Consider the following 13,402-nt stretch of genomic DNA (forward strand, 5'->3'; position numbering starts at 1 on the left):
TCTTAAAATTTGTTTTGATATACCAGCACTTTGGATTACAAGCATGTTTCCAGAGCTAATTACTCTCGCAAACCAAGGTTTTACTGTAATAGGATATAGATAGATACAAGAGGAGATTTGTTACAGGAACTGGCTCATGTGGTTATGGAGGCTGATAAGTCCCACAATCTGTCTGCAAGCAAGAGAACCAGGAAAGCTGGTGGTATAATTTATTCTGAGTCTCAAGGCCTGAGAAGCAGGAGAGCACTGGTGTAAATCCTAGTCTGAGACCAGCAGCTGCTAGTCTAAGTATAGGAGTCTGAAGGCTGAGGTTCCAGTTGCTATGATGTTCAAAGGCAGGGAAGAAATTGACATCTCAGCTCAAGATGAGAGGGGATTTCCCATTCCTTTGTCTTCTTGTGTTTTATTAAGGCTTTCAATAGATTGGTTCATGTGGGCCCACATTGGTGAGGGTGGGTCTTTTAATCAACTGAACGAAATGCTAATCAATTCCAGAAACACCCTCACAGTTACATCCAGATGTAAAGTTTTGCCAGCTATCTGGGTATTCCTTAGCCCAGGTAACTTGACACATAAAACTAACCATCAGATATATGAACTCCCAACAGACTCCTTCCTTCTTCCTTCTCCTCCCTGGCTTTGTGTTTTTTTCTCCAAGAAATGTGATCTGTAAATGTAGATTGGACCTGGACTCTCTCTTTATGCTAATGACCGTATAATGAGAAAAATATATATAAATGGAACAGGTAGGCATTAGCTGTGAAGGTTTACACTTTTAGTTGATTTCAACTTGAAGGAAAGTCTAAATAGTGTGTGAGAGCCTCTATGAGAAAGAAAATATAAGGGCATGAAGGAATTAATTTATGTTTAAAATATGAGCCCAGCACTATTCTAAGTGGTATTTATATATTGATTCTTTTAACCTTCGTGAGGACCCTGTGATGTAGGGGAACTATTATTATTTTCATGTTAAATAAGAAAACTGAGACTCAGAGACACAAAGTGATTTTTTTAAGTAACACAGCTTATAAGTGACTGTGCTGGGATTTTAACCCAGGTAGCCCATCCTACAGTCTTTTTCATCATAGCACCCTGCCCTCCATTCTAAACCACATTGGTGGTAATTTGCACTATTGAGATATCACTCCGTGCCACATTTTACTGATGTTCCATTTTGTGCTGATAAGATTTCCCACAGGCTCATCAAATATGTGAGTAACCAAATTCTAGAATCTTATTCTGAGGGTCTGTTCTTGAGTCCCCTTCTGGTACCAATTACTGTATCATGCAGGGTATAAGCAGGAAACTACTAGAAAAGGGTTTAACTGAAAGGAGTTTAAAAAGGGAATATTTATTGAGGTGTTGCAAGGGTCAAGTACCAACAAGAAGTACTCAGGAGCTAGCCACTGCCACCCAGAAGGGGAGGGAGCAGTATTACTCCAACCTGGGGGGCTGTGGAGCTGTGGAAGAGGGGCTTCTTACTAGGATCTCTGGCTAGGGAGAAACACAACCATGGTTAGAACTGTATCAGACCAAAAAGTGGGGGTAGCAATAAGTACCCCAGCCCCTCTCTCCTCCTGTATTTGATGTCCTAAAGGTGACTACTGTTGTCTGAACTGGAAGTCCAAGAGTCAGGTTGGCGAACAGAGCTGAAGCAGGACATAGAAGAGATCAGCCTCCATGAACACAGAGCAGAGCAAAGAAAGAGGAAATGGATTTGTAGCCACATAGAGAATAAACAGCACACTAGGTTGAACAAACTATTTGCCTTTTCTGTGGCTGGACCCAGGAGGTCAAGGAGAAAAAGATCACACAATGAATCTGACTGGTTTTACTTTAACTTCTTTATCACAAATCCATAAGAGATATTCAACAATGTCTGCAGCTGGAATGATTACCCACTCAGAAATGTGGTTCTAAATACATTGAAGGGATAGGAAGGAGTCAGATTATATATGACTTTGATTTCACTAATTAGGTAAACATGTTTTGAACCTACTACATTCTAAACACTATGAGTAACACCACATTAATGGGGAACAAAATTGACATGGATTTAATTCATGTGTAATGTTGAATAGTGCATGTTAAGAAAATTAGTTTTATTTTATGAAAAATGGAAAGCCACTGATACTATAATGTAGTGTAATTAGTGTAAAGGAATCTTGATGACGGCAGGGACCTTAACTACTTTATTTACCTTTATACCTGTGACAAATCTAGAACTGGACATATAGGTGATAATAAAAAGTAAATATGTATATTACACCTGTGACATGTGTCAACTATACTTGAATAAAAAATACTTATCCAGTGACTAATTTTACATAGTGTTAATTAGCTGCATGAATTCATGAAGATACCAAACAGCAGAGCTTAACACAGGATAATGTGAAAAGCAGGAAAAAGTATGGTTTTGTTGAGAAATTCTGGAAAGTTTCAATATAAGATTTCAGGATGTTGAAAGTGGTATAATGTTTAGGAGGATAGTCTGTGGAGTTGAGCAGACAGATATAGATTTGAATTTCAAGTCAGTTTCAAATCCTGTCCTTCACATTGCAACTATAGGCACCCACTAGCACCATACCATAAGGTGAGATGAAGGTTCTTAAGAGATCCAGCTCATTAGCCTCAGGATCCTAGACTCCCAAGCTAAGACTATTCCCAGATGGCTTGGAGAAGGGGGTAGTACAGTGTGAGGAGTTACCCTAGATCATGAAACTCATAAAACTTTGACAGAGCCTCCTGCATGCCTGACACTGTGACAGCCAGGGTTTGTTTGTTTTGTTGCATATTCCCCTGGCTGGAGAGCCTCACCGTGTGCAACAAGGCCATGTCCGAGCTCAGCCCCAACTCTTTGCCCTCATTCCCAGATACAACTTTTAACCCTTTCCCAGGTGGAGAGACCAATGGAAGGTAATGAAAGGCAAATTGAGAAATTCAACAGTGAGCCAGATTCATAGACTGGGACAGAACCCTGGGGAGGTGGACTGCCTCCATTGATCCCTCCCAGTGTCCTTGACAGTGGCTGGTTTACTTACTACTGCAGGAGGGGCCATGAAGATGCCCCCAGGCTGGTTCTTCCTTCTGGGCTCCTTCCCCTCTCCTGGCTGTCGCTGCCTGTGCTGGGCCTTTTGTTGCTGAGAGCAGATCTGTCCCTCTCTTACCACTCCTGGGTTTGGGATATAAATCATAGCCATGAAATCACCTGGTCTCAGTCTGACTCCCCTGGGCCCACCCCATGGCACTCCTCAGTGTCACCCAACTGCCTCTGGGGCAGGTCATCTCACTCCAGCAAGAGGAGCCTGCAGTGATTTTGGAGGCCTCTCTTGGCCACTCTGGGAACAAACCTAGTCCTAGGACATGGGCCCTGCAGGTGGACAGCTCTGCCAGGTTGAGTTGTTAGAATAAAAAGTGTTTCTTCTTCTTGTCTCAGCTTGGTTTCCTCTCCACTCAGTCTAGCAAGTAGTCAATTCTGTTGTAATGGGACACAGGAGTTCTGAAAAATCACCATGCTATGCAAAACCCCACACAAGATACCATAGGATTTATGGAAAAATAGAGTTAGCATAGTACTCAAAAATGTTGTCAGTGACACATAAAAAAGATAGAAAACTAGGATAAACTATAGCAGAATTTGACACGTTAAGAGGGTAAGAGAAATACAAATGTTACAATGAACACAACACTTTATGTTGAGAAGGACATGAAGTTGCTTGTGGACGTGGATGGAAGGGCTGCAGCTTGTGAGTCATGGTGAAGTGATAAAAGGAGATTTGTTTGAAATCAGACAGAAAATTGTAAAGTGAGGGAAGGTGGCTGGTGGGTGTTAGCAGTGTGTGTGTGTGTGTGTGTGTGTGTGTGTGGTGTATTCTGTGATGCTCACTCTCAGCTTGATGCAGTTTCTGTGTTTGGATTGCACAAAGGCAAATGTGAAATTCACTTATCCTCAAATTGTTTCATAATGTATCAGTGGTGTTGGACCATGTTTGTACATTTAAACCAAGTGACATAGCAGAACTGACTGTATCTCCCTTTTCCTGTGTCAACAGTCTTCCACTCTCCTGAACCTGCCACCTCAGTATTTGAAGATTCCAACGACTAAGGACTTCAAAAAAAAAAATTTCTATTGCACGCACATCCTGTAAGAGTCATCTTTGTATATTGCCCTCACTTCCTCACCGTTTTAATCTACAACCATATAAAAATATGTCCTATGGCTGCATTGAACCTGCTTTCGTTAATAACTTCCATATTGCTTAATTGAATGAACATTGAATTATAGAGAGTCCCAACAGGGAACAGATGGCCCACTCAAATTAGAGTAATTAGTGGGGCATCTGGGTGGCTTAGTCAATTGAGTGTCCCAACTCTTGATTTTGGCTCAGGTCATGATCCCAGAGTCCTGTGATGGAGCCCTGCGCTAGACATGGAGCCTGTTTGAGATTCTCTCTCTCTGCCACTGCCCTGCTTGTGCGAGCTCTCTCTCTCTCTAAAATAAAAAATAAAAAAAAATAATAGAGAAAGATTTATGTACAAAGGGACTATTTATAAAAATGTCACCAATAAAAGATCCCAAGTGATAGTGCAATTATGTTGCGTTAGTAACAGCACTTGTCACCAGCTTTAGATGTGAAGGGATGAGTCACTAGATTTTTGAAGTAGGGAGTTGGCATAGAGAAGGTTACCTTGAGAGGACCTTTTTTGATTGATATTGAATTTATTCTATCTCTTCAGGCATGAGTTATGTTTGTGAAGTTAAAAAAAAGTTTATTTATTTATTTATTTATTTATTTATTTATTTATTTAGGAGAGAAAGCATGAGTGGGGGAGGGGCAGAGAGAGAGAGGGAGAGAGAGAATTCCAAGCAGGGTCCATGCTCAGCATGGAGCCTGATGTGGAGCTTGATCTCATGGCCATGAGATCATGACCTGAACTGAAATCAAGGGTTGGACACTCAACTGACTGAGCCACCCAGGTGCCACATGTTTGTGAACTTTAATGCCACTCTCTTCTGTTGATTTTCTACAAATATCTGGTTGTATTTGGTGTTAGATAAAATTGTACTGGACAGGATGCACAAGCGGAAGTTGATTTTATTCTTATGCCTTTGCCAGCAAGGGGAAAGAGAGCACAGATTAAGTCTGGATACTCAATTGTCAAAAGGCAAGGTTGAGCTGGGGCAAGTTGTCAGGTGGAATAGGTTTAAACCCTGGGGTGAGCAAGTGGAAAAGTATTGGAGGATTTCAGTGGGAAGTTAATCAATAGGATGTGTCTAACACATTGAATTACTCCTGAGGATTACCAATGATTTTGTCTATGATTAGGCCATCTGTATTTGCTAATTGGTGCCCTTAGAGGTTAGGCTGGTGCCCTCTACAGGGACTGGAAGATGGGTGCCATCTCTTTCAATGTTTACATTTCAGGAGATAGTTCCCAGATCCTTGAGAAAGACATTTCCTAGGTTGTAAAACTGACCAGAGGTTAAGAGAAGATTTATATACACTGCAAAGGGGCAGAGAAAGAATTTATAATTACACATTTGCTTAAACAAGTGTTTTAAGAAAGCAAAGGCCAGGGGCCTATACTCAGAAAAAACTTTCTAAAGTTTAGCCATCTTGGTCATTGATTGTTTGTTTTTTCTCTTAGTAGGCAATGTGAGGATGCTGTTGTATTTGGTTGACGTATCATGTTGTCTAGGAACGGTAGGGTTTCCTGATAGCTTGATTTATGCCTGAGCTTATGCCCCATGCTTAATGGGGCATGATTGTTTATAGCCATGTGGGTCACTGTCCTGTTTTCTGACCCAATCTTTAATATTCTGGAATACTCACCACTGTTTCTTGACTTTTGGCCTACTTCCTTGTCCAGGAGTATATATGCAGGATAGAAGACCTGCTTGACTACTACTCCTATGCTACTCATTTTTTAGCAGCTTGATTTTCTCATGGCCTTCTGCTTCTTTTAGTATCAGACGTCTCTGAATCTGAATCAACATTATTTTTGTAGCAGTTTTTTTCCTGTGTACCTTTTGGGCTCCCATTATTTTCCATAATTCTATCACAATAGTCTTTTGTCTTTTGGAGTTTCCTCATATTTTTTGTTTCATAAATGACTCTCCATTTGTTTTGTATCATGTTATGGGTTGATTTATTATTGAATATCTTGTCAATATTGTTAGGTTTTGGAATGGGAGTAGGGAGGTGCAGTGAGTGCTGAATTTGTCATGTTGATCCAGAAATATTTGGAACTTATTTACTCTTTAGAATTTTTGAGACTTTCCTGATAGCTTATTATTTTATCATTTCCTGAAAATAATGCATGAAAAGAACATGATGTATATTATCTGTTTTTACTTGGTGTTAGCTATTCAGCATTCATTCAAATCCACCTTTGTATAACTTTCCATTATCATAGAGACTGGGAAACAAAAAATACTCAACTTTGGAGTCTGGTAATTGGAGATTAACATCAGATTAATTTATGACCAATCAGATATAAAGGTCTGTAGAGGCTTCCTTTTCCATCTCTTCTTCTTGGCTGGAGTTTAATGTGGAGGATGGTGGTCATTGCTTTGAATGGCAGAGCAGAGAAGTAGAAAAAGCCTGGCCTTTTGTTCGTATAGTAGAAGTGTTGTAACAACTCAACTACCTGAATCTGTGTGTGTGTGTGTGTGTGTGTGTGTGTGTGTGTGTGTGTGGTGAGATAAAGAAACTCCAATTTGGTTAAGCCACTATAATCTAGTGTGTTTTATACAGCTAAGCACATCCCTAATTGGTAGTTGACTAACGTTTCCCCTTTTTGATGTTTTGTGCCTTGTACAAGATAGTACATTGTTGTGACACTTCTAGCTTCTGTTCACTCTTCACTCACTTTCCAGAGTAGGAGTATCTTATTATTAGTGATTGATGTAAAGGAGAAAAAAAAATGGGCATGTAGAGCTCAGTCCCTTTCTCTCTTCTTGTCTCTGCAACATGTGTCTCTATGGCTCTCAGCCATGTGGTAACTCCAGTTGTAAAGGTCCTATGTCTTCAGGGTCCTATGTCTCAGCAGTTTGGGAGAGTCATTTGATTCAAGACGTTGTTAGCATTTGTTTAATTAACAGGGTATATTGAAACAATATAAAAAGCATTCGAAATCCATATTTAGATAAAGAATTCTCAACGAAATACTAGAAAACAGAATTCAGCAAAATATAAAAATTATTATATACTATAATCAAGTGTGTTTTATCTAAAAAATGTAAGATTGGTGAAAATCAACTAATGCAACATACCATATCAATGGAATATAAACCCAAACCACATGATCATCTCAAGATGTAGAAAAAGCATTTGACAAAATCCAGTACTCTTTCAAGATAAAGACACTTAAAAACTAGGAATAGAAGGGAGCTCCCTCAACTTGATGAAGCCCATCTATTAAAACCCTATAGCTAACATTATACTTGATGATGCAAGATTGGAGATTTTCTCTCTAAGATGGGGAATAAGATACAGAGGTCTGTTCCCACACTTCTATTCAACATACTGAAGTTCTAGCCAGGGCAGAGGCAAAAAACTAAAATAAAGGCACTTGGTTGTAAAGGAAGGAGTAAAACTATCTCTATTTGCAGACGACATGATCTTGTATGTAGAAAAAAGCTATTATAAGTAATAAACAAGTAATAAACAAGGAGATAAGGTAATTTGTACATAAATTATTTGTATTTTTTATGCTAGCAATGAACTATTCAAATAAGAAAACAATTTCATTTAACACCAGAAATAATTAAATATTTAAGAGTAAACTTAACAAGTGGAAGGCAAAATGTGTACTCTGAAAACTACAAAATGTTGAGAAGAAATTAAAGAGAAACTAAATAAAGGGAAAGATATCTTTTGTTCATGAGAAGAGATAATATCGAGATGGCAATACTCCTGAAATCGATCCACAGATTCTGTGAAGTCCCTATCAAAATTTCAACTGCCTTTTGGCAGAAATGGACAGGTTCATCTTAAAATTCATATGGAAATTCAAGGGACCAAGAAGAGCTAAATAATATTTTAAAAAAAGAATAAAGTTGGTGGACTCACACTTCCAAACTTACTACACAGTTATAATAATCAAAACAGCATGGTATTAATATGAGGATGTATATATAGTTCAATGGAATAGAATTAAAAATTCAGAAATAAACTCTCATACTTATGGTTAACTGGTTTTTAACAAAGTTATGAAATCAATTTGATGGGAGGAATAGCCTTTTCAACAAATGGTGCTGGGATAATTGGATATGCAGGATGCATATCATTTTCTCACATATCATATATAAAAGTTAAAATGAATCATAGGCTTAACTGCAAGAACTAAAACTATTAAACCCTTAGAAGATAATATAGGAACAAATCTTTATGACATTGACATTAGGCAAAACCTATGAGACCAAAAGCATGAGCAATAAAGAAAAATATATGAGTTAGATGTCATCAAAATTAAAAACGTCCATGCTTCAAAGAATACCATCAAGACATTAAAAAGACAACCCCACAGCATAAGAGAACATACATGCAAATCATATCTCTGATAAGGAACTTGTATATAGAATATTCAAAGAACTCTTACAACTTAATAATAAGAGGACAAACAACTCAACTAAAAATCCAGTTTAAAATTGGACAAATGATCTGAATGGACATTACCCTAAAGAAGACATGCATGTGGCCAGTATGCATGTGAACACATACATGCTCGACATCACTAGCTATCAGGAAGCTCAAATCAAAAACCACAATGGAATACTACCTCACACCACCTAGGATACTTTAATCAAAAAAGATAGATAAAAGCAAATGAAAAATGGACTTTTTATTGTAGAATGGTCTTAGATTTTTAGAATAGTGTTAGTTGTGAAGATAGTGTAGAATTCCCATATATCCCACTCCTACCTTCTCTATTGTTATTAATTTCTTTGGTACAGTACATTTGTCACCTTTCACTAACCAATATTGATACAGTATTATTAACTAAAGTAATGCTTTATTCAGATTTTTAAAATGTTTACCTAATGTGTTTTTTTCTGTTCCAGGATTCCATCAGGACACAACATTACATTTAGATGCCAGGTCTCCACAATCCTTTTGCTTTGATACTTTTCTTATGATTGGACCAGGATTATGTGTTTTTGGAGAAATGCCAAAGAGGTAAAGTCTATTTTCATCATATCATATCAGAGATACTTATTATGTACATGATTTGTCAGTGTTGATGTAAACTTGATCACCTAACTGACATAGTGTTTGTTGGGTTTCTTCATTTGTTTTTTAACCGACTGAGCCACCCAGGCACCCTAGTTTCTTCGTTTGTAAACTGATTCTTTTTCCCACTTCCCATACTGTACTCTTGGGAGAGAAATAACGAGTTATGCACTTAAGAAGTAATTATGTTCCAGCTATTTGAGGATGGTGTATATACATAAATTATTTGGAAATTTTTACATGGGAGATTTGTCTATTATTCTCCATTTATTTATTGAATCATCTACTTATATCAGTGTAGACTTATGGATATTTATCTTGTACATTGGGTATTAATCCCATACCAGGACTTCTGATGTGTAAAGAACTTAGAAGTCTTCACTCCTGTCCTTACAAGAAGAAAAATTAGAAAAAAAGGAATATTAATAATTTTTCTTGAATCCATAAGGGAATTGATTGTTGCAGGGCAAAGTGCCACCCCAAAATTTGGAGAGATAGGAAAACACAGAGAATCAGTTTACTTAGAGTAGAAGCTGATGGAGTCACAAACTGGTAGGAAGATGTCAAAGGTAATTTTGGCATATTGCTGGAGTATGAGTGTAGTTTAGTATGAAAATGAGAAATATTTGGGGACTACAGTTTTAGGGAAGCCCCACACTTAATATCCAGCAATTCCAGCAGATTCTCACAGTATAGATCCAAGATGGGCCCCCTGGATTTTGGCAGGAGGAGGGGAGAAGTTAACATTATGAAATAATCCCAGAGCATTCTCCATGATAAAGGCCTCATCTCCATGGGGAAGAGACTTTATTACAGCCATTTCCCACCTAGAGGAAGGGATTCCTCTGACACCAGGAAGTCAGTTAGCCCTGTCACCTCAGTTTTCTTGTGGGTCCAGGAAGTGGTTGATTTTCAGTTGTTCAACTTTTTCTTGATGTGAGGATGGGAATGACAACTTCTAAACTTTCTTTACACATTTAACCTGAAAAGAAGTCTCTCTGAGTCTCACATAATTTTTACTAATTTGTTAGTTTTCCAATGTCTATACCCATTTAAAGATGTTCATCCAGGGGCGCCTGGGTGGCGCAGTCGGTTAAGCGTCCGACTTCAGCCAGGTCACGATCTCGCGATCCGTGAGTTCGAGCCCCGCGTCAGGCTCTGGGCTGATGGCTCGGAGCCTGGAGGCTGTTTCCGATTCTGTGTCTCCCTCTCTCTCTGCCCCTCCCCCGTTCATGCTCTGTCTCTCTCTGTCCCCAAAATAAATAAACGTTGAAAAAAAAATTAAAAAAAAAAATAAAGATGTTCATCCATGATTTCTACTTGTTCTCAGCAGGACACTTTGCTTGAATTATCCTATCAGCCATTAATAGAAATGGATCCAATCTCTTGGATGGCAATATTAGAGGAGATTCTAGTATCTTTTTTTCTGGGACTTTTTTCTTTCTCCCTGAAATGTCAAAGGATCCCAGGGACTTGGTCTAAACATCATGTGGAAAGAGTAACAGGCTTTGACCCATCCATTAGTACACTACTGTTTATCCATTGTCACTGCTTTTGTTTTTGGTGTCTGGAATCACAATTAAAAACAGGTGAAAGCACATGGTCCAATTCTGTATTGACATTAGATATAATGAAACTCTATCTAACTCACTCTGTCAAAGGAAAGATGATTCAGTTCCTTGAGGGTTAATGGCCTAATGCTGTCACATTTGAACTTCCAAATTTACTGGCACAAGTTAGGCTTCTCCTTGCGAAGTCAGCCATAATGCTATGTGATTGGGTCAGAAATGTCATATCTGCATGCTATCTTGGAGCCAATATTCCACCCTTATTGATCTGGCACTGAAATAAATAAAAAACATTAGAGCAACTTTCATTCTTTTTGTCCCCAAACAAATATCATTTATTTTACAGAAAAAAATACTCTTTAGATACTTTTGGTGTCCTTTATAATTTCAGTGAACCATTGGGCATCATTAGGATTTTCTGAATTCATTAGAGAAATTCAAGTAATGTTGAATATAACAAATTGAATATTCCTCTGTAGGCTCTAATGCAAATAAACTCAAGAGTTGGTAAAAACTTTATAAAATAACAAAATAATTACTGTCAAATTCTTGACCTACATTCTTTTTTTAATGTTTATTTATTATTTTGAGAGAGAGAGAGAGAGAGACAGAGTACGAGTGGGGTAGAGAGAGAGGGAGACACAGAATCTGAAGCAGGCGCCAGACTCTGAGCTGTCAGAACAGAGCCAGACATGGGGCTTGAGTTCACAGACCACAAGATCATGACCTGAGCTGAAGTCAGACACTTAACCGACTGAGCCACCCAAGTGTCCCAACTTGACCTACATTCTTATAACTGATAGGGATCCTATAGAGTGACTATAGAGGATTTAAAATGTGCTGTGTTTACTATTGGACAGGAAAATTGCTGCCACCTTTTAAATGGAATATTCTTTTATTAAAAGACAAGAGATTTATACTTTCACTTGGAGATCATTCCTTTTTATTGTCATCTTAATTTATGTTTTTAAAAGTTAGTAGCAAGGTTGAATAGAGAGAAAAGGGTAAGGGTTAAGAACAGAGACTCTGGAGCCTGAATGCTTAGGTTCTAACCTCACTCTGCAACTTCCTTCCCATTTGACCTTGGCCAAGTGTCTCAACTTTCTTGCCTCACCTGCAGAATGTGTAAATGACAGTTGTACGTGTTTCATAGGGTTGTTGTGCAATTATATGAGTTAATATTTGAGAAATGCTTAGAACAGTGCCTGGCACATAGTATACACTTTACAAAACAGGTGAGTTAATTTGAATCGATATTGCTAGCAACTGGGAGACATGGAATTTTAACCCAGGGCTGTTGTGCTCCAAAGCCTGTGCTCTTTCTGTAATACCAGTTGTAAAATTCTGCCATCAAAAGTTGGCTCACTTCCTGGACACATTCTCACCCAAACCAAGCACCCTCTGGAAGCCCACTCTCAGCTCCTGGGTCCGGAGGGCATACACCATGGGGTTAAAGGCTGGGGGCATAACATTATGCAGCACGTTGAAGAGAACAGGGATGAAGGGGACCTTTCTTCCTGCCAGGTGGGTGACAGACAGCACAATAACGGCTGTGTAGAAGAAGACAATGAGGATGAGATGGGAGCTGCAGGTACTCAGGGCCTTCGATGTTGCTTCAGCGGAGTTCAGCCTCAGCACTGAGCGAACAATCAAAGCATAGGAAGCAAAGACCAGACCCATGTCACCCCCAAGTGTAACCCATGCCAAGGCCAACTGGTATACTCTATTAATAGTGACGTCATCACAGGCCAGACTAGTGACCCCCAAATTAGAGCACAGACAGTGGTCGATTTCATTTCTGGAGCAGTAGTGTCGCTGGGCAGCCAGTACAGGCAGTGGGATGGTCAACAGGCCATTCCTGAGCACCATGGACAGGGTGGCTTTGATCACAAAACCCTCATTGACTATGGAGGAGTACTGAAGGGGGTAGCAAATGGCTACATATCTATCCACAGCCATGCAGAGGAAGATGCCTGACTCCATTCCCATGAAAGTATGGATAGCATAGATCTGAGCAAAGCACTCAGGGAGGCTGATGGCCTTGGCATCAAACCAGAGAATGGCCAGGATCTTGGGCATGATGGTGGTAGCCAGGCCAATGTCCACGATAGCCAAGATGCCAAGGAGCTGATACATGGGCTGGTGCAGGGAAGGCTCATGTTGGATGGTGATCAAGATGAGGATGTTGGCAATGAGAGCTAAGATGTAGAGCAGAGCCAGGGGCAGGGAGAGCCAGTGCTGCCACTCATGAATGCCTGGGAGCCCCACCAGGATGAACTCAGACACTTGAAGCCTTGAGCTATTGGTTATACTCAGGGTGGTATCCATATCATGGGATGTCTTCTTCTCAGCATCTGCCTACGGATTAAGGGAAGCAAGGATAGTGTGTGGTTAGCTTAGCTAAAGGTTAAATTTTCTGTGCATGTATAAGATTCACCACAATAATTCAGTTCTGTTAAATATAATGCATCCTTTATCCCCTTGAGACTCTGGGAAAAAGTTTACCTAAGAATAAAAGAAGGTGCAGTGTGATAATAAGATAAAGATTTAATATAATACAAGTAAAGATTTACTGATTCTATGTGCCTGAAATCCAGC

At 39.2% G+C, this 13,402-nt stretch overlaps 2 protein-coding genes across 7 annotated transcripts in view; one reads left to right on the forward strand and one right to left on the reverse strand.

The window, feature by feature from the left end:
• LOC147576692 (olfactory receptor 52L1) overlaps positions 1-13,402 on the forward strand; it is a 455,531-nt gene that overhangs the window by 99,339 nt on the left and 342,790 nt on the right. For all 6 annotated transcript variants that reach the window (XR_015241052.1, XR_015241051.1, XM_086678141.1 and 3 more), the window contains one exon: positions 9,068-9,182. The gene's annotated coding sequence lies outside the window, so the exon portion shown is untranslated. The remainder of the gene's footprint in view (positions 1-9,067; positions 9,183-13,402) is intronic.
• Positions 12,167-13,132, reverse strand: LOC147576693 (olfactory receptor 56B34-like). Its single transcript, XM_086679410.1, has one exon. The coding sequence runs from the start codon at positions 13,130-13,132 to the stop codon at positions 12,167-12,169; it is 966 nt and encodes a 321-aa protein (XP_086535536.1).

The sequence above is a fragment of the Puma concolor genome, chromosome D1 (assembly GCF_028749965.1).
Source record: "Puma concolor isolate L17-30 chromosome D1, mPumCon1.1.hap2, whole genome shotgun sequence".
Lineage (NCBI taxonomy): Eukaryota > Metazoa > Chordata > Mammalia > Carnivora > Felidae > Puma > Puma concolor.